The sequence below is a fragment of the Fringilla coelebs genome (genome assembly GCF_963513975.1).
Source record: "Fringilla coelebs genome assembly, chromosome: 2".
Lineage (NCBI taxonomy): Eukaryota > Metazoa > Chordata > Aves > Passeriformes > Fringillidae > Fringilla > Fringilla coelebs.
In genome coordinates this window covers 17,780,016-17,805,676 of record NC_140029.1, presented here as the reverse complement: position 1 = coordinate 17,805,676, position 25,661 = coordinate 17,780,016, and the positions used below count along the sequence as shown (strand labels likewise).

At 40.5% G+C, this 25,661-nt stretch overlaps 1 protein-coding gene across 1 annotated transcript; it reads right to left on the bottom strand.

Annotated features, from left to right (window-relative positions):
* Window positions 1-1,908: 1,908 nt before the first annotated feature.
* CLTRN (collectrin, amino acid transport regulator) lies at window positions 1,909-22,926 on the bottom strand (the record flags this gene model as incomplete). Its single annotated transcript, XM_084200980.1, has 6 exons — window positions 1,909-2,059; window positions 6,126-6,320; window positions 9,409-9,525; window positions 16,575-16,660; window positions 22,434-22,492; window positions 22,860-22,926. The coding sequence occupies 6 exons, from the start codon at window positions 22,924-22,926 to the stop codon at window positions 1,909-1,911; spliced, it is 675 nt and encodes a 224-aa protein (XP_084057106.1).
* Window positions 22,927-25,661: the final 2,735 nt, after the last annotated feature.

Below are 25,661 nucleotides of genomic sequence, written 5' to 3'. Positions count from 1 at the left end.
GGTAATTTTGAAGCACTGAGATATTATCACTAATAACCAACTTTATTAATCCTTTCCAGAATGGAGCAGCACATGCTGGGACACAGAGATGATGCAGTCCTTGTCCAGAGGGACCCAGCAGCAGGACATCAAAGACAACTGTGACAAATGAGACCACATTATGCAAATGATTAGTGGGTTCCATGGTTTTATTTTATATTTGGCCTTCCTCTCTCCTGCCTCCCCTAACCTTGGGCTTCCCTTGCTCAGCTTTCCCCTTTCACCCTGCTGCTTTCCCTTCTCCTTCCTATTCCTCCCTTTCTGCTGACACTGGTCCTAACAGCCAGTACTGAAACAAGTCAAAGGTGCTCAATACAGCCAAAAGGCTGAAGGATTTCCACCCTGGGAAACAAGAAACCTTGTTTGTACCCTTCAGGACACTGGATGGTCCTTTACAAGCATCTTTTACTTCATTTAAGCCTGTTCCTGTTGGTGAGGAGTCTGATGAAATAATTCTACAAAGCAAAGATGTTTTCTAATATTGCCTCTAGAAATGACACTGGAAACAGGATGGTTAATGGTCAAATCCTGCCTCCAGTGATGTGGGCAGTGACTGCAGATATTGTATTTTGCTTCAACACATTTCCTTTATCTTTTTACAGTTACCCACACAAAAAGCTCCCCTTTTTTGTTGACCAGTGCTTCTGAAGACAGCCAAAATTTTATCACTTATCCAGATCAGGTGCACCAAACTCAGCAGTTGGTGTTTCACACCTTGCATCCTTCCAAAGTTGTCCACCTATCACATGAACATGAAAGTTCATCTGACCCCAGGCTGGCTGTTGGAAATCTACTCTAGTTTTATTATTAAAAACTGTAAGCAAGACATTTTAGGGGAGCTGTGAAAGACTATTCACAAGGGCTTGTAGTGACATGACAAGGGGGAATGGCTTCAAACTGAAAAAAGGCAGGTTTAGATTAGATATTTGGAAAAACTCCTCTACTGTGAGGTTGTTGAGACATTGGAACAGATTGCCCAGGGAAGCTGTGGATGGCCCAGTCCAGTCAAGTCTGGACTGGATGGGGCTCTGAGTAACTTGGTCTAGTGGAAGGTGTCCCTGCCCATGACAGGGGGATTGGAATGAGATGGTCTTAAGATCCCTTCCAACCCAGGCTGCCCTGTGATTCTTTGATTTCATGAGAGCTGGGCCACAAAACACTTGACTGCACCTGTGGAAAATCTGCCCTTTCTTGCAGCTTTTAATTTCAACAAATTTCAGAGTTTTGCAAATTTAATTTCCAGCTCACATAATCTGTAACCTTGATGGTTAAGTGAAAAATACTTCTAGTACCAGATTTTTGCTAGCCCCAGAACTATACATGATCCAGGTATTTTGACCTGGTCTTACAGAGGCTGTGAAAGCTTTTTCGTTTCTCAATAAATGAAAACTCTTATGCACTGATGACTGTTCATCTAAAGGCATACTACATAGCAGCAAACAGAAGTAATTTTACAGAGAAACTTTTGCATATGGCTTGAAAAAAAACCCATCAACAATTGACAATGACAGATGATCTCCCCAGTGACATTCAGGAATAATGCAGTTTCACATTTATGTCAGGAAAAAACAAACAATGGACATATTTAAATAATCATTAAAAATCAGATGCCTGGCACAAGGCAGGTTCCAACCCTGTTCTGCCACACATCTTCTGGAAATCTTTTCTGGATATTATCTGAGGCCTTCTTATTTGCAGTGCTCATGAAGAAGAACTGCAATGGAAGAGGACCCAAGCAAAAGGTTCTCTCAAAGGAAATCACGTGAAAGGACATTTTTCTTGTCTTCATGTTTGACATTCAGGAGTAGTGATGAGAAAAGGCAGGCACAGGAGTCTTTCAGAAAACCACCAGAGAGCAGCGGCAGCATTTCATAGGGATGTGAACCGGTCATCATCTGCTGCAAAGACTCCATTAACGTGGCCTGCTTTTAAATCCAGTGCTTCACAAGGAATCCCATTTTCTAGAGTCACTTCAACTTTTTCTTCTAAATTTTCTCTCTCTGTTGACTCTTTATTCTTTCTAAAAACAAGAAAGAAAATATCATCTTATTCTCTTGACCTGCAGCACTCCACCATGATTCCACAGGAAAAAAACCTGCTTATTTAGTTAGAAGTTTGTCATAGGTTGTGATCCTAAAGGCACAATCTGGTGTACTTCCTTGCTGAAGCAAATACACCAAACGTGTGTATTTGCTAAATACAATAGCTGGGGAACCCACAGATTGGAAGCCCTAGTTTAGCAGTTTGAGCTCAGAACTGGAGACCAGAAAACCTTAAGTAGACATGTTGTAAGTATGTTTTAAATATTATTTCACCTTCTTATTCTGCAACATGACTAGAAGGTGCAAAAGAAAAGCTGGAGCAAAACAAAATTTGAAAAAAGTCTCTAAATCTGTTTGGGTTTTTTTACATAGGGAAGGTCTACACTAAGCATGTAGTCTGACCCTGCAGCATATGTCACAGATCACACCCCATGATCTGTACAAAATAAAACATATTTTTTAGAAACAGATCAGTCTTAGACTAACTATAGCCTCCAAATGTGGAAATATCCATCATATCCATCACATCCATGATTACCTTCCTCAGAACATTCACGATTGCTTTCTTAGGTAATCTCAATGCTGCAAATCTGCATTTTTTTCTCCAAACTTCATTAGCAGCCACCTTCCTACCCAGTATGTTATACTGTTGTTTTCTAGATCAAACAATTGCATGGCTTCCGCTTTTCCAGACTCCAGCTGTCCCAAAAGCCTATTATAATAGTGGTTGAGTAAAATTATTTACATTTAAAAAATCCTAAAAAATATTATCTAAAATACAATCATTAGAAGATGTAATAAACAAATATCAGGTCATGATGTTCCTTTCATTCCAGATTTATTCTGACCTTGGGAACAATTAGTTCATAGTTGAAAAACCTGATGTACTTTATGGCCTGCAGCATCAGCGGTTTCAGAGGACAAGAAACTCAAAGGTCAGTTGCACTGCTTCTTCCTATCTCACAACGTGCACTGTAACAATCTGACTCAGGACAACTGTAAAAATCTGACTCAGAGTAACTGCTAATGACAGAGATATTAACAATAATAAAATTTTATAGCCTTTGGGAGATTCTTCACATTAAAGACTTGTTAAAATAAACTTGGGGTGTAGTAGCGGAAACCTCTGACTTCTGGCTGCTCTCACACTGATAAAAAGGAGTGTTCTTTAAAACAAAACATGGGGACAGAACATAAAAGTTACTAAGAAGGAGTTTCAAAAGAAATGAGAGGAGTAGAAGGTGTGTGAAACTCATTACCAGAGGAATTCAGAGAAGCTAAAAATTTCCATGAATCCAAGGGGTGACTCAACGCTCTAAGTTAAGGGAAGTTAAGGGAAGAGAAAGTTAAGGGAAGAAAAAACATAAAAGAAGACCAAATCCAGCTCAGGAAGGCCCACAGCTGCAAATTAATTCCTGGGAGAAGTAATACAGGGAAAGGCCTTGTGCTGACTCTGCTTTCAGTATTCTCAAGACTATTTTTTATGGCCCCTGCTGCAGATGAGATTTTTGGGGGATAAGGGGAGACTCTGGGCTAGCTCAGGACAGACTGCAGAGGATGATCCTGCCCTGGACATGTGGCAAATCTATTGCTGTAGGGGGAGGTGTCCTATTGGTGCAAGGATAGGAGAATTAACACAAGGCAGGGAGACAGGGTGTCTGACCCAGCTCACTGTAGGCACTGAATTCAGCAAATCTCTCAGTACAATAAATGATGCATGAGTCTAACTCAATACTGAAACTCCTCTGTAAACCAACTCCCCTTCCCTGACACCCTGAGCATGGACAGCCTGGAGCACGTGCTTTTGGTCTTATCAGAACTGAGGTATTTACATGGTAGTTTAAAGGCCTCTAAAGACAAAATACCAGATTTATGAGAAGCCAATACCATCCTAGGGGTCAGATTTCCATCCCAGCTTACTAGGCAACAGACTATGTAAGCTCTGGACAGACTTCTAAGAAAACTAACTATTGAACATGCTGAAGTCTTTGAAAACCTGGTCACTTAGCTTCACTGTCTGACAAAGAGATCAGTGCTTTTGAAATCCTTTTCTCTGATTTTTTTTTTCCAAGAAGCCAAATAACCTAGACCATCCCTTTTACCTCTCCAGCCTTTGCAACAGTTGATAGAAGAAATATATGCTTGGTTTACCCTCTCTCTTACTTCCCCGCCACTGCCTGCAGATGTTATTGATGTGAAAGGAGGGTTACAGTTCAGCCACAGATGGACCTGCTCTGAGGAAAGGTTTTATGTAATGGTAGAGTAGAGAAACAGAGGGAGAAGTGAAAAAAGCATAGTAACTAAAAGGACAAGAGCATGAGACAGAGAGGGTGCCAAGTGAGCACAGGCAGGCAGCAACAAGCCATATTAATGGCAGTGTGATGATAAGAGCATGCAGTTTGCACCATATTGAGGGGAACTGCTCAAGCTCAGCTGAGTAATTTTGAAAATATAGGGAGAAATCCTGTCTTTCAGCATGATATGAAGAACAAGTGATTCTTTTACTTAGAAAAATCCCAGCTATTTATCCTAGTTTATATTATTACACTTACATGCAATAATATAAACTAGGATAAATAGCTGGGATTTATGTTCAAAGATCCCCTTAAAGTTAGGCACTATAAAGAAACACAGAGCCATGATACCACAGAGAGCAGGTATGGACTTCAGGCAGCAACATCATTCAGTTTTACAGAAGAAGTTGCCTATGTTTAGGGCATGAAATAATTCAGTCCATACAACATGGCTGTGATAGGGCTTTAACTATCCACAGATTCCAAATACCTTCCCAGACTCTTTCCCCAACAGTATCTTATCTATTGTTTGCTGAATTTTGTGGGGTTTCTTAGAAAACAGAAAAGCCTTTTGGAAATTCATGTAACTCCTCTGATTATATAAGTGAGGGGATTCTGACTACACTACTAAAGGTTCTCTATGAGAAGCACTTAACATTCACAAGTGTTGTTCTTCTGAGTCCTTTTAACATTGTTCAAGGTAATAAAAAGGCAGGAAGGAGAAGTCTCTGCAGCATACCACTTTTCATATATTAATTCTTTCTCCTGATATATTTGGGGATACAATCCATTATACAGTCAATAATTTTGATATTATCTGGTTAACAGCAGGAATTTACCCTTTTTCAGTTTTTCTGCTGTTCCTGTAGGAATCTATTGCTGAAGTCATAATTTTGTAGCCTAAACTACAAAACTAAACCTAAACTCTGTAGCAGCCAAAAGCATGGTAGAAGCTGAACTTCTACGGCAGAATCTCAACTCAGCTGAGAAATTTCAATTCCTTATGCTCAACTCAGAGCCAGCAGAGATGTCAGGATCAAAACTCCACCTGATCTCTGTGTTGCCCCCACATGCTCACACCAGGGAAGCATGAATACCATTCTCTTTTTCACCAGTGCCACCAGGGCAGAAATAGAGAGGAAAAGAGAGTATCTCTCTCCTACCCTACCACCAAAAAAACTCCTAAGCTCATGGGGAGATTTGCCCATGAACCTGTGAAGGGCTGCATATTTTGAGCTCATCAAGGCATGGATGGTAAGTGAAACCCTGATCTGTTCCAGCGAGCAGGCCCCCTTCAGCCATACATTAATCATGACTGTGTGCTCTACTGTGTGTCCTCAAGCTGCAGCAGTACAGTTTTTTTAGCCCCACCAGCTTTTGTCACTACTGCCCTGGAAGGGACACAGTCACTGCCAGCCTTTCCCCTCTTGGTAGCTATGTGGGTGGTCTGTGAGAGGAGACTCACCCCTGGCACAATAAACCTTCCTAAGAATGACATCAATTGTCTTTTTAAAGCTCATCTCATATTCTTACACTCACCATTTCCTCATTACATCCCAAAATTACTATTGCCTTACAGTTAAAAATTTTAAGTCTTTTTCTCAGAAAAGGAGAGATGGGTTATCTTTACCTAGCTAGAGAAGGATGCACAGCATTAATCTGTCTGAGGCTGCTCTGAAACACAAAACCAGCTCAGCTGACCTAACTAATCAGTATTCCATTAAAACAGAAGAAAGGCTAGGCTGCTTACTTCTTGTGTTTCTGAATTCCTGAAACAATGAGGAAAACAATCCCAGCCACAATGAGACAAAGAACAACACCAAATACTATAAGCCAGACGGGTGTAGAGGGTTCCACAGGAGGTGATAAGGTTGAGGTTATCTTCAGGAACTGCAGCGTTTTGTCACTCAGTAGGAAGGCATTGTTGATTCTGTTCCGGTTCATCCTTCGGGGGGAAAAAAAAAATCACAAGTCTTTATAAAGGTATTTTACAAGTTAAAAAGATAGTAGAAAATAAAAGGATTTTTCATGAATATGCTCCAAGTTAGGCAGGGCTGAATATCATCCAGCATGATGAAGAAAAGGACGCTGTCCACCTTTAGGGGATCAGCCTCTTCTCCCAGGCAACAGGACAAGAGGACATAGCCTCAAACGGCACTAGGGGAGGATCAGGTTGGACAACAGAAAAACTTTCTTCACTGCAAGAGTGGTTAAGCATTGGAAAAGGCTGCCTAGGGAGTGGTGGTCACCATCCCTGGAGGTGCTCAAGACACAACTGTTCATGGTACTTAGTGCCATGGTCTGCTTGACACAGTGGTGGTTTGGTCAAAGGTTGAACTTGATGACCTTGGAGGTCTTGTCTGACCTAAATGACTCTGTGATTCTATGATTTTATGATTCTGTGATTCCATGATGTTGGCAAGATTACACAGACCTTGACTATAAAAGAGACCTCAGTAATCCGTAGACACCCACACACTCAGAACATTTTGAACACCAGACTTTTGTATGCATTTATCTGAAAAACTGGGAAATACAGATGAGACCTGAAGTATGATATTATTATTTATTTCTGGTTTGAACCATGTCCTGAAGACAAAGCAGGTTGTAAGCTGTAAGGCTGGCTCTGTTGCCTTGCTCGTGCAGCATTCAGGTTTAGCACAGGAGTGGCAGATCTACCCTTCAATGCTTGCAGGATTTACTTACAGCTGCCCCCTAGTCCCTCAAACTGAACCATCTTGCATGTTATGGGCTCGTACATCTGCCCCTGCTGCTGCAGATTTTCTTAGAGCCACGAGGCACAGGATACAACCTCGTCTGGAAGAATCCACACCTGCTGCCAACGTGTCCTTCTTCCCTGCAGGATGAAGCTGAAGGGTTTTGTACTTTCTACATTTTTTCCATTTCCATATGAGAAACTGTAAGTCTGAAAAATATGCTTTTTCACAGAAGTAGTACAACTGCTATCCTTTAGTAGATATCTTCACCCATTTTCACTGCCTGTAAGATACTTCTGGATCTAAATCTATGTAGGTTTAAGAGGTTTAAAAGTATCTTTCTTTAGCTTTTTCAAAATGTTAAAAATTTTTAAGCAAATGGATTACATATATTGGTCTTGAGAGATTCTTTTTGGTAGCAGTTGTATGAATTAATACAGCTCTTTCTTGTATACAATTCATTTACCACAAAGCAAGTATTTCCTAAGAAAAGATGTATGGGAAATACAGGTAAGATTTAACAAATTTCTCTTCTTGGAAATCATAATGTTTGATTGTCCCTTAAACAGGAAGTTCTTAGTCTTAATGGAAAGTCAGCATTCCCGGACAGGACTGAAAGCCAGGGCATGTTTTAAGACTCATAATGCCATAAGCTGTCTGCCATTTAGAAAAGATTTCCTTACTGATATGAAAGGATCATTGTGAACAGCTGAAATAAGCATTGTTTACCCTCATCTAGTGGCTTGAGTTTCAGAATTATGTGCTGAAACACAGGGAGGCAACTACAAGTGCATTTCATGTTTGTACATGCATAACTATATGCTGTGTATATTTATGCAAAATCTTAAGTATCATACAGAGCTCTGACATGGTTTACCTTCCTCTTTATTCTTACTTTGTAGGAATCTCATACAACAAAATTGTAGTCCCTGACTAGTGTTATATGCTACCCTAGCATGAAGAATTATAATAAAGGTTTTACACGGAAGCCTCAATCAGAAGCAATTGAACAAAAAGCACTTTAGTTTTATAGACCATTTTATTTCTTGTTTTTAAATTAGGTGGGAATTAAAACTTTTCATAAATAGCATATTCTTTATCAGGTGACAGACAACAGTTAAAAACCAAACAATAACACCATCCAATTTCTGTGCCAAACAGGGCACATAAAAGACTTAAATAAATCAGCTTATGCTACTGAATGTATCAAAGAATAACAGAAATGCAAAACCCCCGCATTCCAGCACTCTTACAGAGAGCTTCAGTGAATAAATAATCTGCTTCCTCCACTAATGCTATGAAGCTATTGTTTGGTGTCTCTGTAGGAAATAGTTTAATCTGCTCATAAGCTTAAATTAATCTTTCCAAAAGAACGCATACTCATTCATCAGGAATTAGGCATTACACCTCCATAGCGATAACACGAATTTTCAAGACAGAACAGAATGCCTGAAAACAAAGAGATCCATTTTCCACTCCATGCTTGAGAAATATATGTGTGTTATGCTGCTTGAGGGACTCATCCTTATAAACCCCTGGTGCAGGTTTTTTTGGACCATTGAAGTCAGATTGTCCCATTTTTTCTTTTTTCCTTGTCAGCTCCACATTCTTCCTTTTACTTCCTCCAGAATGTGATGGTAGGAGGCAAAGTGATTTGTAGTTCACTGCACTTTGTACAAGCAATGCTCAACTGGGATATTGACTGGATTCTAGAAGGAGCTGGTATGAAAAGAATGTGAGCACAAGATTGCTTAAGCCAGGCTGGGACACAGCCAGCTCTGCTCATGAGGAGTTCACACGAGCTCTTCTCATGTGAAAGCTGACTTCTAAATTAAGTCAGATGAACTGTTAGTGAGAAGCACTGAAAGGGAACCTATGGTCATTAGCCCAGGTGTAGATGTGTATGTAGCATGCAGTAAAAGCTAAATTATATAAATCCCACCCAAAAAGTGTGTCCTTCCATCACCTGTCTCACTGGGAAATGTGATGAGAGCTGGATGAGAGCAATGTGCCACACACTGGACAGCACATCACAGGTCGGGCTCTGGAAAGGGACTAGATTTCTTCAGAGTCTCCAGCATCAACAGAGACTCTTTCCAAAGTTATAATCCCAAGGCTCACATTCTTTGCATTCTGTGGGACTGTTAAACATCCTCTAATCTCACATTCATTAAAGAATACTGCACCCTCAGTGTGTTTTAGCAACTTGGATTAGTTCATCCTTAAAGAGGCAGAGAGCTCATTCATAAAAGGCCCAGAGAGAGAAAACATCCTCACTAGACAAAGAAGAAAACACTGCAAGAGCAGTGACTGTACCTGATAGCTGCCTCTACCTCACTTCCAGGAACAGTTGTCACATTTCTGGAAGAATCTGTGACCACAAACCAAAAGGACACCCGGTCTGTCACATTGCAGAGCAGCACATTGGAAATTCTGCAGACAGTTAAAACAAAAATTATCATTAAAGAAGCATGGAAAGATTTATTGCAATATTTTAGGTTTTCTTAAAATATTGCTCTCAACTAAGGGGGAAAAAATTTCTTATTTTAAAAATAGCTAACAGTTAATACTCAAGAAAGAAATACCACTCACACATTTCCCATTTCCTGTATGATTTTAAAGAAATCAAGCTTATGAAGACCAAATGAGTCTTCAAACGAATTTCTAAATCTACTACAGACTTTCATGGTCTTGGACATACATTTAGTGTAATCAAATGGAAAAATACAAATTTAAATAACAATCATCATTGGCTAGGACAAAGGCCATATAATGGAGCAAGTGCATTGGTGAACTAAGAATTCTGGTTTTCACAGCAAATACCACAGGAAGCAGTCATTGAGAATTGCCCATGTAATTGTTAAGTGAGTGCAGCTCTACAAGAAACATTTCTTGGAGAGAAGATCAGTGGAATTGATGTTATAGTTTTTGACATCTTTGTTCACAAAGCCAGGCACCAGAGTGGACAGAACAAGCTAAATTTAGTCATTCTACTGGCACTAGCCTCTTCCTTTTAGCTTATGCTGTATTAAATATTTATATTATCTATTTTAAAGGAAGATTGTTCAGTTTCATGTGAAGCTAAATATGGAGGGGCACAGGCAGGCAGCTTCTCATGGCATACTAAGAAAATAGTCTGCAAAATGCATTTTAAACGCGATTTTCTTTTCAGATTTCTACTGGTAAATGGTGGAAACATCAGAAAACCCTTCTGGAATGACACAATCACGACTATTTAAGCCAACGAAGTGAAAGCCGACCCGTTCCAGGACCGGGACAGGGCCCAGGTGCCCCTGCGCTCTGCTCGGCAGCGCCACCTGCCGGCCACGGGCAGCACCGCCCCGGCCCCGCGGGAGCCGGGACTGGGGGCACTGGGGGAACTGGGGGCACTGGGAGGACTGGGGGCACTGCGGGGACTGGGGGCACTGGGGGGATTGGGGGCACTGGGGGGATTGGGGGCACTGGGGGAACTGGGGGCACTGGGAGAACTGGGGGCACTGGGAGGACTGGGGGCACTGGGGGGACTGGGGAGATTGGGGGGACTGGGGGCACTGGGGGGATTGGGGGGACTGGGGGCACTGGAGGAACTGGGGGAATGCGGGTGAGAGGGACGGGAGGGAGAGAGAATGCCCATGCCTGGGAATTCCCCATCCAGCCAGGGATCTGCTTGTAAGGCAGATCACAGTGCCTCATTATGGGTATTTTGTAGAAATGTTTTACTTCCCGATGAAACCTTTTTTTGAGTGATGCTTTGAGTGCCCCAGGTAGTGCAATAGATCATTTTACAGAGGTCTGTCTATCATCCATCCTTCTATCATCTATCTATCTATCTATCTATCTATCTATCTATCTATCTATCTCATGAATCATTGAAGAGCTTTGGCTGAAAAGGACCGTAGAGATTTATTCCTACCCTCATGCCATGGGCCACTAGACCAAGCTGCTCCATCCAGCCTGGCTTTGCATACCGCCACGGATGGGGCATCCACAGCTTCTCTGGGCAACCTGTGCCAGTGAGTCACCACCAGTAAAGAATTTCTCACTAGTATCTAATCTAAACCTACTCTTTGGTTTTGAAGACATTCCCATTTGTCCTGTCATATGCCCTTGTCAAAAGTCTCTTTCCATCCTTCTCATAGGCTCTCTTCAGGTACTGGAAGGTGCTATGAGGTCATCCCAGAAGTCTCTCTTTTCCAGGCTAAGCAAACTAAATTGTCTCATCTTTTCCTGGAAGGAGAGGTGCTCCAGTCCTCTAATCTCAGAATCAGAGAATATTCTGAGTTGGAAGGGACCCACCAGGATCATTAAGTCCAACTCTTAGGGGAGTGATCCACACAGGGATCAAAGGCACAAGTTAGGCATTATTAGCACCATGCTCCAACCGAGCTGATTTCATTTTGGTTCTTTGGAGATCACTCCAACAGTTCCATGTCCTTCCTGTGCTGGGACCCAAGAGCTGGATGCAGCATTCCAAGTGGGATCTCACCAGAGCAGAGCAGAACAGAGGGGCAGAATCCCCTCTCTTGCCCTGCTGGCCACACTGCTTTGGATGCAGCCCAGGATGCAGTTGGTTTTCTGGGCTATAAGCACCCATTCCAGAGAGATATGCAATAACATGGAAAGCAGTGATTTTGCAGAGCCAAAACAACCACTTTTACCTCTCTAGAACAGTATCAATTTTACAGAGAATTTTTATGGATAAAAGAGGAAAGCCATCCTCTGGAATTTGAAAAGATGTTCACATCAGCTGCTGGCAACAGTCAGAAGATGAAAGCATATTTATTCTTTGCAAAACAAAAATTAAGCACAAAATTTACAGGAGAGGGGGAAAATGCCTACTTTTGGCTGGTGGCTGACAAACACTTGCTGACTTCACAGAATATTTAAAACTGTAACTGCAGAGGAAGTTTTCTATCTTGGCATTTGTAACAGTAGGACCTAAAACTTCCATGTTGCCAAAGTTCCTAAAGCTGCAGCTTCTGCGGTGCAATCAAAAACCAGGCCAGGTGGAAAATCTGAGTTGATGTTGCCCTACAGATGTTCTTGAAATGGGGTAAGAAAGATTGATCCCCAAAGAGAAAGATAAAGGCAGACAAGGACTGGCAGAACACCCAGACTGTCACACCTTCATTCAAAGACTCTTCAAGTTAGGGTCTTCCCTAAAGTGCCACAGTTTTTAGCATGAGACAAGGCATTCAGTCACCACAGGGGTAGTATCTCTCTGTAGAACAAACAGCACTGAAACAAGGGGAAGCAAGGATTGCACTAAAAGATATGTAAATTTGACTTCTTTTCCCTGTTGTTACTAAAATCCTTCTCAATTGCAAGCATCCAAACTCGAGTTTCACCACCATCACTTTTTCATCAGGGGAATACAAATGCCATAAACCCTTCCAGGCCCCAAAGAGAATAATCCCACTCATGAGAAGTTCAAAGGGGATGAGTAAACACCAAAACAGACTAGTTCAACAAGCGCCCATGTGGAAATTTCTGTGCAGTGGTGCAAATTTTTTCTCCCATGCCATTTGCTTGCAGGTTTGATTCACAACACAGAGTACCACTGCAACTATGCCATCACACTGTATAGATCTGAGAAACCTGGCTTCTACAGGCACTAATGAAGTGTATTTGTAAATATATGTGTGGACATTTTTTCCTTTCCTTAGCAGTTGATAGACTTTTGACATGGGATTATAGGAGACTGTTATCATCAAAATGACAAAATCCTGGTTTGGCCTTATGGCACATGGCAAAAGTCCAAAATTGCATTTCCTGTAATACACCAGTGAGGAGAGTGCAGGAAACCCTGGCAATTCCTTGGCCTGAAACACCATCATTGCTCCTTATGGAGATTTAAATGATTGCTTAGGGGTAAGAAAGAGCTATCAGAGACTCAAAGGGAGCTGAGTGCCCACAATGGCTGTTAGCTCATGGAAGAACCACAGTCCCCAAGTCCCAGGTGCCTATCTCCAACTCTCCCGAAAGCATCACGCCTCTTCCAACACAGGGCTCTGCAGCTGCATCTGCAAAGGAACATTATTTTCCTCCCAGCAGCCATGGGATTACTTAGATTTAACAGCTTTACCCCATACTCTTTATTTTGTTGTTCTAAATGGTCACAATATTTTTAGTATCAAAATATAGCCTGTCTTAGGAAGATGGATAATGTTGATGAATTTTTTTTCTGCTCACTTCATAAAGAAAATTTCAGCTTTTTTTAACTATAAATGGGAAAAAGATGTACCAAAAGGAGATTCTGTTATTTGAATGAAAACAAATGTGTTGACATTCTTTCTGCTCTAAAGATTAACTAGTCTCAGGCCCAAAAGAGATGCATATTATTTCAAATGAGTCACAGATTAGAGAAACCAGGGTTACTAACACAGGCTACAACAACAATTTTTTAACACTGAGAGAGCAAAGGTTGGCTTATGTAGTTCATGACCATATGAATTGAGAATCAATTGAAAGGCCATATATAAAGCAGGAAATAATGGGGTATTAATTCTCCATTGAAAAAGAAGTATTTATTTGTAACTCTATTAATAGTTACTGAGTAATGTGATTGATTGTACCTTTCTTCTGTTTTGTGCAAACTTGAAAATATGACAAGCTTTTCAAACATTAAACACTGTTCCATGATGTATTAAATTTCAGTTTGGAAATTAACTTTAGAGAGCTTGACATGTAACGTGCAACCCTCCCCATTCTGTGCTGGGTCATTCAGTGGTTACACAAGGGCAGCAACAGCATCAGCTGCTGTTTGCAGCAGCACATTGAAATGCTTGTCATCGCAGCCTGGCTTTTATCTGCCTTCAGAAACCTAACAAGAGGTGACTTCATATATCAAAAATTATGGGGCAGACTGCAACAATGGTTATCCTGATCTACCAGACAAATTATTCTGGGGCTTGATACAGTTTGCTGAAGTTAATGGCATTTGTGTCTCATGTGGAAGTTAGTTGTGGCTGTGAGTTACTTCAAGGCTGCAGGTGTGTTAGAAATTAATGGGATTTTAAAGCAGAGGTTTGTTACATCCAAGCTATGGCCATGTGCATAATTTATACCCTAGCAGCATCAGTATTTAGTTACATAAAATAATAGTGATCTTTTTCATAGGTTTTATTTTGAAAAAAAAACTTCAATTAATCAGATGCAAAATTTCCTTAAGTTTAAATGCTACCAGAATGCAGTCACAGGCAATTTGTTTGTCCTTATATGACAGAATAATTGGTTATTGGTCTTTTACATCTCGTGAAGAAAATCTGTTGACATTTTCCTGCAAAAGCTCATGTAGTGAAATGCAATTTATTTTCCAGCAGTGCAATTTAATTCATTTGCTACAAGCTCCTGCTTGTGCCTCCCTCTTCACCACAGTGAAGTCTCCTCACCAGCTCTGCCAGGGTGCTGTTCCTGTGCACAGCATGCTGCTGCTCCTGCTGGGATGCTGGCTGCTCCCATACCTCCATGCCTGCTGCAGAGGGAATTGAACAGGACTGCACTCCTTCCTTCCAGCTGCCAGTCCCAAGGGTGGGGAAAGGAGTGTGTTATTTCCAGGAAATCTAACAGGATGGAGGCTTTCACAGCCGTCCTGCTCCCATGTAACAGGCAGATTATCTGAGGTGTATTGGGAGGTTCATCTAGCCTCTCCATCACTAAACAGGGAGTCTGAGGTCCCTGGGGATTTGCGAGAGATCTTCGTATAGGAGACTCTTCAGCCTGTTGCCTAGGAAGTTGTGTCAGATCTCAGAGCAGCACAGCTCTCCTTCAGGTGACATGATGCCTACAATGACCCCAAAGGTGTCTCTAAGTCCTACATGAGTTATCAGTTATACCTCCAATAGAGACCTCATGACGGGTGTACCCAACTTATACCCCATGGGAAAGTCAGATACCATCCTAAAAAGAGGTAAAGATCCCCACGGCTGGCTGATTCCAAATATTATACTGACTTCTCTGACGAACTTAATAGCAGGGAATTATTGATGTATGGAACACCACCTCCAAACTGAAGTAACACTGGCATCCTCATATTTGTCCGTAAGAAAAACTCTCTAGATAGGAAACTGAATTAATGGGTATAAATTCTATGATTGCCCAGAGTGGATACCGATAACTGCCATTAAAACTTCTACTCCTTCCATACTGGCTTGATTTTTTCCCATTCCTGCAGCAACCTTACTTTAATCTGCAGAAAACCACAGTGCTTGAAGAGGAAAAAGATCATTTGCTTCTGACACAGGTTTTTGCTGTGTGAAAACAGCATGACTTTGAAGGAAGAGAATAATTTAAAAAAGGATCCAGGACTAAAATAAGTATACAAAAGTGAATCTTTATGGAGTAGATGCTGAATGAAAAGTCTGCTGCCTTGAAAACCTACATAATCATCTGTAATTAGCTTGTATCTTGCTCTAATTTTTTTAAGTGCCATTTTAATTGGGTTGAGTAGCACACTTGGCTGTTTTGTTAAGCTTGATGCAACAGCTCTTTTGCTCAAAGGAGACCACCTCTGAGGAATAAAAATGAAACAGCAGGAATCAAACACTCCTGTCACATGGAGGGGGAAATCCCCTTTTATTTAAGAGAAAGGCAGCAGCCCCAATAATCATCATGTGACTAAAGTTAACTAATATCTTTTCAAATGTGGAATATGCTTCACCTGATGCAATGACAGCCTGAAGCAGCTTTATTTTTAAGTAAATTGTAAACCTTATCCTTGTCAGCCTACCAGAACTGTCAATCTTTCATTTCAAATTGAAAAACAATAAAAAAAAATAGGCCTATGGAAATGCACTTACAAGGTTTTTCTTTTAAGAAAGATAAGAGCATCCTGAAAATACACCTTGCTAAGTGCTCTGTCTAATCTGGTATCTAATTTCATAGACTAGCAAGGATCAGAAGCTGGCAAAGAACATTCAATACCTCAGGGTAGATTTAATCCCAAAACCAATTAAAGGCTGATTTCTATCTGCACTACAACATCTGAGACTTTGTGAAGGTAGGTAACTCAGCTGCTGTGATATCAGGGATAGGAATGCAGAGCACAGCACTGGCATAGCTATCCACCTCCCAGGGCTCTGAGTCAGCTCATCTTCAGCACACTGCTGAAGCTGAGCTCTAAGGAAGGATGCACCAGAGCTGCTTACTCAAAGATCTGTGCTGCCTTTCCTGACCTCCCAGGGTGTCCCTTCACCTCCTCCCAGTATTGTTTCCAGAAGGTGCCAAATCTGCCTGCCACATTCTGCTGAAAGTGAACTGGCACCATCCCACTGAGATCCACAGGGACACTGGTTCAAAGATTGAACACTGCTGAAGATGGAGACAGTGTGATGTTGAATATGTGTCTGGGTGTCAGAAGTACAGCGGAACAGCCTGCTTTCAGAATCTCTATATAATGATTTCTACAGCTCGGTACAGCAGAGGACAGGTCACTACATGCAGCATTGTTAATATGTATAAGGCAAATCCAAGCAGATGCTTACTGAGTTGTGCTCTTGCTGGAATATCTTCTCATTGCAAAAGCCACCATTGCTTTGAAGAGGTACTCTTCATTAGCATCCCAGGCATACTGTAAAGGGAGATGAAAAATAATTAGTTTCAGCACCAGTGCTGGCAGTACACAGAGGGAAAAGAGTCGCTGAACTTGAAATGCTGTATTGATCAAGAAAATGAATAAATTCTCTGGTTGTGCTAAGAAAATAAATGCCCATTATTTAGTGAGGACAAAGGACTTTTTCTAATGGAAAAAAAAAGTGTAATAGAAACTGTAATATAAATAATATAAACTGCAAAGAATGTTTCAAAAAATTGAATTAACTGAATATTTCTGAAAGCTGACCAAACTGGAGATGTAAAGTTTATTATACCAAAGACTAGACATATTATTAGAATTCTCCCCACACAACTGCACTCATAGCCTTGCCTCTTTTGCTGGAGAAACTCAGTTAAAGTAGAATGTTTAAATCCACCATTAAGACTATTTGGCTCTGGCTGAAAATAATAATAAAAAAACATTGTTTAAGGTGGTCTCTGGGAGTTGGACATTAGGACACCAGGAAATAAACTGAGATTCCAGCCTTATTGCTGCACACTGTCCTGATTACAAGAAGACTCAAATATATTAAAAATTATTATACTGCATGTGAGATAAGAGAGAAAATAGCATCCTTACTACCTCAATAAGAAGAATGCAGGTTCCGAAAACTGTTCTCTGTTGTCTTGATGAAAAATCATGCTAGCATATATAAGTTTTCTGAGACAGCTTCACTGGGTTCCCCTGGGCTTTCACTCACATTTGCAATTCTAATGACCTGTAAGAACTGCATCTATTACATTCTTATAACAGGAGCCATGACTGAGGCATACTGATTGAATTTCTTCCCCTTTCAGCAGATTACAAAGATTATTAGTTTCTTGGAATTATATTAAGGGAGGTTAGAAACAGCTTTCTTCATTCAGTCAGAACACAAAGTCAGAGCACATCTAATCTTTAACTTTCAGCAGTAAAAAAATCTGCTCTGTAATCATCCAAACCAGAAACCCAGTGGTGTGGACACTTAGCTCTGTTGTTAACTCGGACCTGCTTTTTCATGGTCCTTTATAACATGGTCCTATATTCAAAAAACAGCAATGTACACCAAAAAGCAGTAGATAGCACTGAAAATTCCAAATCTTAATTCTGGTTTTTAAATTCTGATTTTTAAATTCTGATTTTGGGTGCATGGAGATGCAACCTCTCCACAAAAAAAAAAAAAAAAAAAAGAGAATCCAACTTTCAGGTATCTGCAGCCCTCATGTTGTACTGGCATCCTGGGAAATTGAACAGGGATGGATGGAGTAATTTAAAGGGCAGAAAGTGATCTTATTTATCATCCCTAGATGAATGTTGAGTGAAATGGGCTCTCTGAGATGAGATAGGACAGGGACAACAAAGTTGAGGCAGCTGAGAACTTGAGCAGCACCGAAGTGAAGCTGCACTGGTGAGAACCTGGGTTCTGACTCACCACTCTTGCCTCATGAATGAAGAGGGGTTGTGAGCATACTGTGACAATGCTTGCCAACCTGGGAACTAAAACTAAAAAAAAAAAAAAAAAAGAGAGAGAAACTTCTTGGAAAAAAGTTATAAAAGTATGTGTTTTGATCCCACTGCACTGATGAAAATGTGAGAGTAATGAGAGCAACTAGTACTGAAAGAAAGAGATTGTGTAGTAAAGGAATTAATACAGATTGGAGCCATGGAACTATTTATCATCATTTTAAAGATATCTGTATTTAAACCATGAAGCACAATTTGCATTACTAAAAGGGCAGATCTGTTTTTTCTCGGTGTGGCACTATTGACTGAATCCCTACATGCCATCTGCAGTCTTTGAGAACAGGTCCAAAAGGACAGAAAAGACGTAATTTGTTAGCCAGTGAATTAAACCAGCTGTAGAGATAATTTAATCAGTTGTCTTGAAAATAGATAATGATGAAGCACACTCCATTTCATGCTCACGTGGACACAAATACAATGCAGCACTACCAAGTGCATGTACTCAGTATGTTTATGTTTAGTGCAATGCATATATACATGCACAATTTGTCACAGCTCTCATAAATAATGCAGTAGCTTAGCACTTCTTTAAGTCAGAGTAACAAAAAGGGTATCTCAAATCAGGGAAGATAATTTTTAGTAGGAATTCCAGGCCCAGTTGAAAGAGTAGGCACTCTAAGAGTAGGAAAAGAGACAGAATAAACAGAAAACTGTGAGAAAGAGGGGGAGGAGACTGGCAGAGAAAGCTCAGCAGAAATCAAGGGTCTGAGTCAGGAGAAGATATTGCAGACAGCCTCCTCAGCAGAAAGGCAAGAAGCCCCAAGAAAATGGAGACTAAATAGGAAGTAGAGGAAATGGACATGGCTGTGGGCGTCAGGTGAACAAGAACCTCAGTACATGACTGCATACAGGAATATACCAGGGGGAGGCAACATAATGAGGAGGAAAAGTAAGGCAAGAACAACTTCAACAAACTGCATGAACTCAGGACAGCAGGCATGAATTTCCAGAAAATGTTTTCTAATCAGCAGCTTTCTCTGATCAGAGGTGCCAAGAAACCTTGAATGATTTGGATTGGAAGGGACTCTGAAGATCATCTAGTTCCACCCCCCCTGCCATGGGCAGGGACAACTTCCACTAGACCTGATTCATTCTACTACAGGGCTTTATCAGCTTCATCTTTATCCTCCAAATGCAAAGGCCTGGAGCACAGCTGATGATTGATGATGTCCCTGTGCACAGCAGCTATTGATGTACACTTTCTGCTGCTCTAGAGGAAACATTAAACATCATTTGCAACCATATTTAAATATCATTTGGAACCACATCCTGTAAACATAACTGTTATGAATGAAACACTACATGATGGTATCAGAACTGTTAAATTTACAATCTTCATTGTGCTACAAAGGAACCAACACAAAGATGTTTGGCTTAGTTGCACTTGCCATCCTTTATACGTTAAGGAGGAGCAGAATTGGACACAGCTAACTGTGAAAGGCAATCTTAAATGCCTCTTACTGAATGAAGAAGATGATGAGATAATGCATGAAAGATGATGAGTGTAGATTGCTCATGGAGTGAAATGCTGTAAAAGACAAAATTTAAGATATGAGAATATAATATTACAAGATTCCTCTGAGCAAAGTGACCAGATTTCAGCATTGACCTGGCTTTGAGCAGGTGAGGACTAGAGACCATCCAAGATCTCACAGAACCATTCCCTCCTGAATGGTTCTGTACTTAACTTTACAGCCATTCAGACTGCAGAGTGGCTACAGACACAAACACACTTCTGGATCCCATCTGGTGGCAAAACACAAGGTATATGCCAGTATTCCTCCTCTTCATCCTCCACCCTGGAAGCAGCCTGAATACATGAGCCTGAAGGGAAGCCTGCACTGTCTACTTCAGCTGGCTGCAGCCCCTGAGGACACAACTCTTTGACTCTCATGGCAAAAATAAGTGATGACACCAAGTTACACAGACTTCAGTGCCCATCACTTCTTCTCACTCTCTAGTTGCCTCCGTCCCTTTTGAATTAACTCTCTACCCCTCTGCTGGCTCCATGAACAGAAAGCAACTAGTGACTAGCAGCTATTCCAGAAGCCACTCATAAAGTCAAAACCATCCTCAGAGAGACTGATAAATCACCTTCCATTTAGGCCTACAGGCACCAGGTTTCCTCCCACAGATCAGCAAACAACACCTCTGTCAAGTACACCCATTATTTGCAAATAAAATGATAACAGCTGAATACCTACTACATCACAGTTGGTCTTTCCAGCTCCATTGTGATAAGAACTAAATAAATACACCAAATGGAACTCCCTGCCTCAGAGTACAGCTTACCTGGTGAACAAATCAAAAAAATGGTATCCTGTTTTCATCAGTCTCACACACAGGGGATGGCATGCACTATACCATGAGAAAAGCTGCACCAACCTATTTCCTATGCCCCTGAATGTACACTGGAGTTATCCTGCCACTCCTAGAGAAAAATTCCCACAGTATCTCGGCTTTCTGTTATCATGGAGCTTGAAGTGACCTGGAAATGAACCAAGCTGACCATGTCCTGCTGTGACACAAGGACAGTATTACACTTCTCTTTGCTAAAATAAACAACACAAAAAAGTAAAGTTCCCCAAATTCTTTAACAAAATGAATTTCAGTTTCATAGCAGTTTCAGTTTTCAATTTCAGTCATTCGCAGAGAAGACTGCAATGGCTATGGGAAGGAACTACTACCACCTGTGTACTTAATAAATTGTTTATTATTTGTGGATGATTTTCTATGGCATCATACCACTTCCAGCAAGCTGTTGTTCTAAAATGCTGTTCTTGACTGTCCCACTCTTTGAGCTTTCACACATTTTGTTCTATGACATAAACAACCACAAAAAACCAATAGACTCCTCAGTTACGGCTTTTTTCCCAGCAATATAAAGAGCCTTCAAGGGTAATGATTTGTCTCACACCCTTTTTGAGTGAAAAACAAAAAAAAAAAATTATAAATGATCAAAAAACATCCCCTTATTTTACTACAGCTGGAAAAGGAAAAGGCACTAAAAAACGACATTACCAGGAACTGCAATTTTTGTTCTTTGTTACTACGTCGAACCAAGATTTAATCAAAATATTAGCACTTATCATCAAGAGGAGCTTTAATAATTATTTTGACATATTTTCAGCCATAGTATTACTCTATTTTTAATAATTGAAAAAGACCTGGCTTACACTACTGTTTAATTAAAATCTCCCACCCAAGAGAACTGACTTCACTATGAATTTTGAGATATTTGCTTTAGCAGGTATTTTGAATATTTCTTTGTACTTTGGGTTATAAAATTGCCACTGAACTTTCAGTCCCTGCTAATGTTAGTTTAAATTACCTGACATTTAGGGTCATTTCAGGACAGCTTCTCCAGTCATGGGGAGTTTCTCATATCACCAGTCTTTTAAAACATGTAACCTACTGTTTTTTGTTTCCCAGGGCTCATAACATGATCAGACACCAGACTTACAGTGGACATGACTGTCCATACATAATTTTCTGCTGAGTCCTGTTAACGTGCTGCAGATTTGCTCTAAGTATTCAAAACTACTAACAAAGTACTAGGCTCTGAAATATTAAATAGTGCTTTAGATCAGGAAGGCCCCCTCAGTCATCTAATGTCCCAATCTCTTCCGTAGCTCTCATTGCTCACACCAGTATTTCTACATTAAACCCAAAGATCTGAATTAAGCCAAAGCATTTCATGAGACAAGCCTGTGCACCACAGGCAGAGAAGAAAGGCCACTATCTGAAGCCCTCCATTAGCAGGGAATTGATGAGACATGCTTGAATGATCTCTACAGTTAATGCTTGTCTGAGAGCCTGACATAAAGTCCCATTTCATAAAGACCTAAAAATCTTTTCCTACTACTCTTCCTAGACATGCTTGACTTTACAATTAGCACTCCTGAGCAGAAGTACTTTTCCCAAAATACAGACTTATATTTATGCAGCACTTCTCATGCATAAAGTGTAACATCCCTACTGCTTTTCCATAGGAAAAAAAAATCTTTAACGAGAAAATTATCTTTATGACCAAACAAGCTTTATATTTCTCCTAAAGGATGACATTTTAAGGAGTGGGCTAGTCAAATGTCAAGAAATGGAGGCCTGGATCATGACTTGATCAAACTATTACAATTAACATTGCAGAATAAATTGCTTGTGTTGCATTCACAAATTTTATACTATACATTACTTCTATTTTGGCAGATATTAAGTTAGGAAGAATATATGAAGATATTTTACTTACTGCATTATCTCCCAAAGCTGTTTTGATACTAATCCGTACTTTGAAAGCATTCTGTGCATCTGACAAAAGAGAAAAAAGCAAACATATATTGCTAGTCACTCAAAATAGGATTGTAAACCATTTGCTTCCCTGATTATTTCACAAATGTCAGTTTATAAATATGTCTTAAGAAATCACACATTTAGGAGAATGGAAGTTAAAAAAAGCCCAACAGAATCTCAATGAGGTTTACAATGATCTCTTGAAGTGCGACCACCTTCCATACTTAATTTGCAAACTCATAAAAAAAGAAGTGAATGCTCAGCATTTCAATCTTCAAACTGAAGACAACCAGTTAAAATAAAAATCTTAGAAGCTGGCAACTTTGTAGTCTAAACTGATAGCTACTTTACCTAAAGAAAGATTGAAATCAGCTCCAAATCTTACCTGGTTTGCAGAGCTCAGCATGAGCAATGGCAACTACAGAAAGTATAAGCAGCAAAGCCCGTAACATCCCGTCAGCATGGAAAGGTTGAGGCAAAAAGAAGTGAGTCTCCCCTGTAAAGCACTCTTAAACTTTGTGTGACCCAGGATTAAAGCATCAGGAGCACAAGGGAGCAACCAAGTAAAAGGTTTAATAATTAACCCCTGTTATTTTAGCTAAAAACAGGCACTAGAAACAACTGTCGTCTGTTAGTTATTTACTACCTTTCTCTGTAATAAAAACAAAACAAAACAAAAAAACTGCAACAAGTATTTAATTTTCCCACTTCTTTTTTTAAAAATAAAACCTTTTACAGAGTGTTCCAGGCCAATCTTTTTTTCTTACAGGTGTCGTGTCAGACACACAGAGTGTCTGTGGCATGTCCCACCAGAGCAGCTGGCAACTGCTACCCACAGTAGGCGAATCTGAAGCTTGGCTGCCACTAGATCCCAAAGGAAGCTGCCACCTGTCTTCCATGGGAAACTGTCTGGCCCCACTGAGGGTCCTTGAGGATAAAGGAAGACTGGGCCCCAAAAGAAATGTGTGATGAATATAGAATACCTGGACCCAAAAGACGGGGCTCAGGCATAGCCCCTCACTTGCCCTTGAACTCACAGCCCTTGGGAAGGGCCAGCCTGATGGGCACAATGCCATGTTCCCCCAGCCCCACTCCTGTGTCCTTGCTCAAGCCTAGCAGAGCAAATGCCTTGCTCTACACAAAAACACCTCACATCTGAGGCATTGCTTTGCATGGAAAGAACTGTCATACGTAGGGAGAAATACTTTTTTCCTGTCAGAGGCTTATTATGGTAGCAACTAGAACAAGCAGAGGTGCAATAAAGGACTTAGTATAAAGCATGTTGAAAAGGAATGTATTTTTGTTTTGTAGACATGACCCACTGTGTATACGTGTACACACACGTGTGGAAATATTTTAATGCACTCTGCACTATTAATCAAATGTTTACCAAGACAAATAAATAAATGTGGAGGAAAAAGAATTCAGAAACTGAAATGTATTGCAGGTATTTGAACAGTGTCTACAATCTAGGCAGCAAGACAGGATTACTTTATTTCATTATGTTGCTGTATTCCCCCTGTAGCCACTCTGATTAATGGTTAGTTCCTACCTTGAAGATCATTTCAGAATTACTTTCAGTTAGTGCTTTAGCACCAAGAAGTGTCTTGAGACTGCAAACCCGAAGAGCTTCACATGAATGAAAAACAGTAAGAAAATCTGACTTAACTGTGGGCTGAATTTATGAAAAACAATAACCAATACTTACTGCATTAGATACTCACACTTTTGGGTAACAGAGAACTTACTGTTTCAGTAATTTAAACTGGTTTTAGAGGCTACTGTTAAAGGATTTGATAGCCCATCTTTAAAAGCCATTCACCAAGCTGATTCCCAGGCACCCCTTTGCTCTCACTAGGCAACCCAATCTGGGTACAAAACTACTAGATACATTATCTGCTCAGATGTTCAATCTATGCCTATGAAAACAAAAAGGTGATGCATTCCTTTCTAATGACAGCTTAAATTAACATGCTGTGCATATGCACATCAAAAGGAGCACACTGAAAAATGTACAGATATATGAAGGACTATCAGGTTTCTGTAGCATTTGTAACTTTAAAAAATCTTAAAAGCGTGTGAATGCAGTCAGTTTCATGGTAAATTCATGTGCATTGCTTCAATAGCGAACACATGAACTTTTTCTACCTTTGGGGGAAACACTGAAGAACTTGGGAAGAGAGAAGAAAAGCCAAGCACTCTTTCCCTGCTGCCAGAAGTCAAATGGAACGGAGTGTGATACACAGCATCACCACTTCTCCCTGCTGTAAAACACCACAAATTAGTTCTTCCCCTCAGAATTGTATGGGGCCAGTGTCAAAGTACAGCAAAGGGACTCGACACCCAGCGGGAACAAACTGAGAGGACATGACTGGATTCACTGATCAGAGCTGCTGAATTCCAGCCAGGATGGCTGATTTTCCTCAATTTGTCTTGCTGGCAAGAAGCAAGACAAATTATTTTTTCCAGCAGAGAGGGGAGGAGGCCAGGAGAAAAAGCAGTGTGATAAACACCCCAGCTCAGAGCTCACAGGGAGAGCATCATGCAGTTGATATATACATGCACAGCAACGTGGATGTGGTGCCAAATGCATCCAGCTGAAGGCCCATGTGCATATCCAATTGTACATGCACAGAGCGCTGCACATAAGCAACCAATTGCTACACATCTATAAATCTTTTCCCAAAGCCAGCACATTTTTTAAATAAGCCAGGTGGACATCCAAGAATACACCAGGTGTTAGCAGGGAGATAACTTTGCTTCAAATTAAAGGTATTTTTTAAAACTGTCTTAAAAAGCACTGCAACTTTTCAGATTACAAATGGAGTATATCTGTATAATCTAAAAAGACAGACAGACATTCTGCCACTTTGTATCTTTGTAATAAATCTACATGCATGGATAACTTTCTGCCCAGCCTCTCTGCTTCCATTTTGGCCAGATACAGCACTGTTTAAGCATGTCTACATTTGTTTGCCACTGATTAATCAGTCAGGCATCAGTTTGCTTGAATAAATTACAATCTACAGGCACATATGCAAGGCATGTTTTTAACTGATACTTTGTGAGGTGTTAAGATTTCCAGTTAGCTCCTCTTTTATAGTATCTTTGCTTTTCCTAACTACTGTGGAGCTACAGGTCATAGCCATGAAGAATTTGATTCACAATCTGCATTCCAGAAATATCA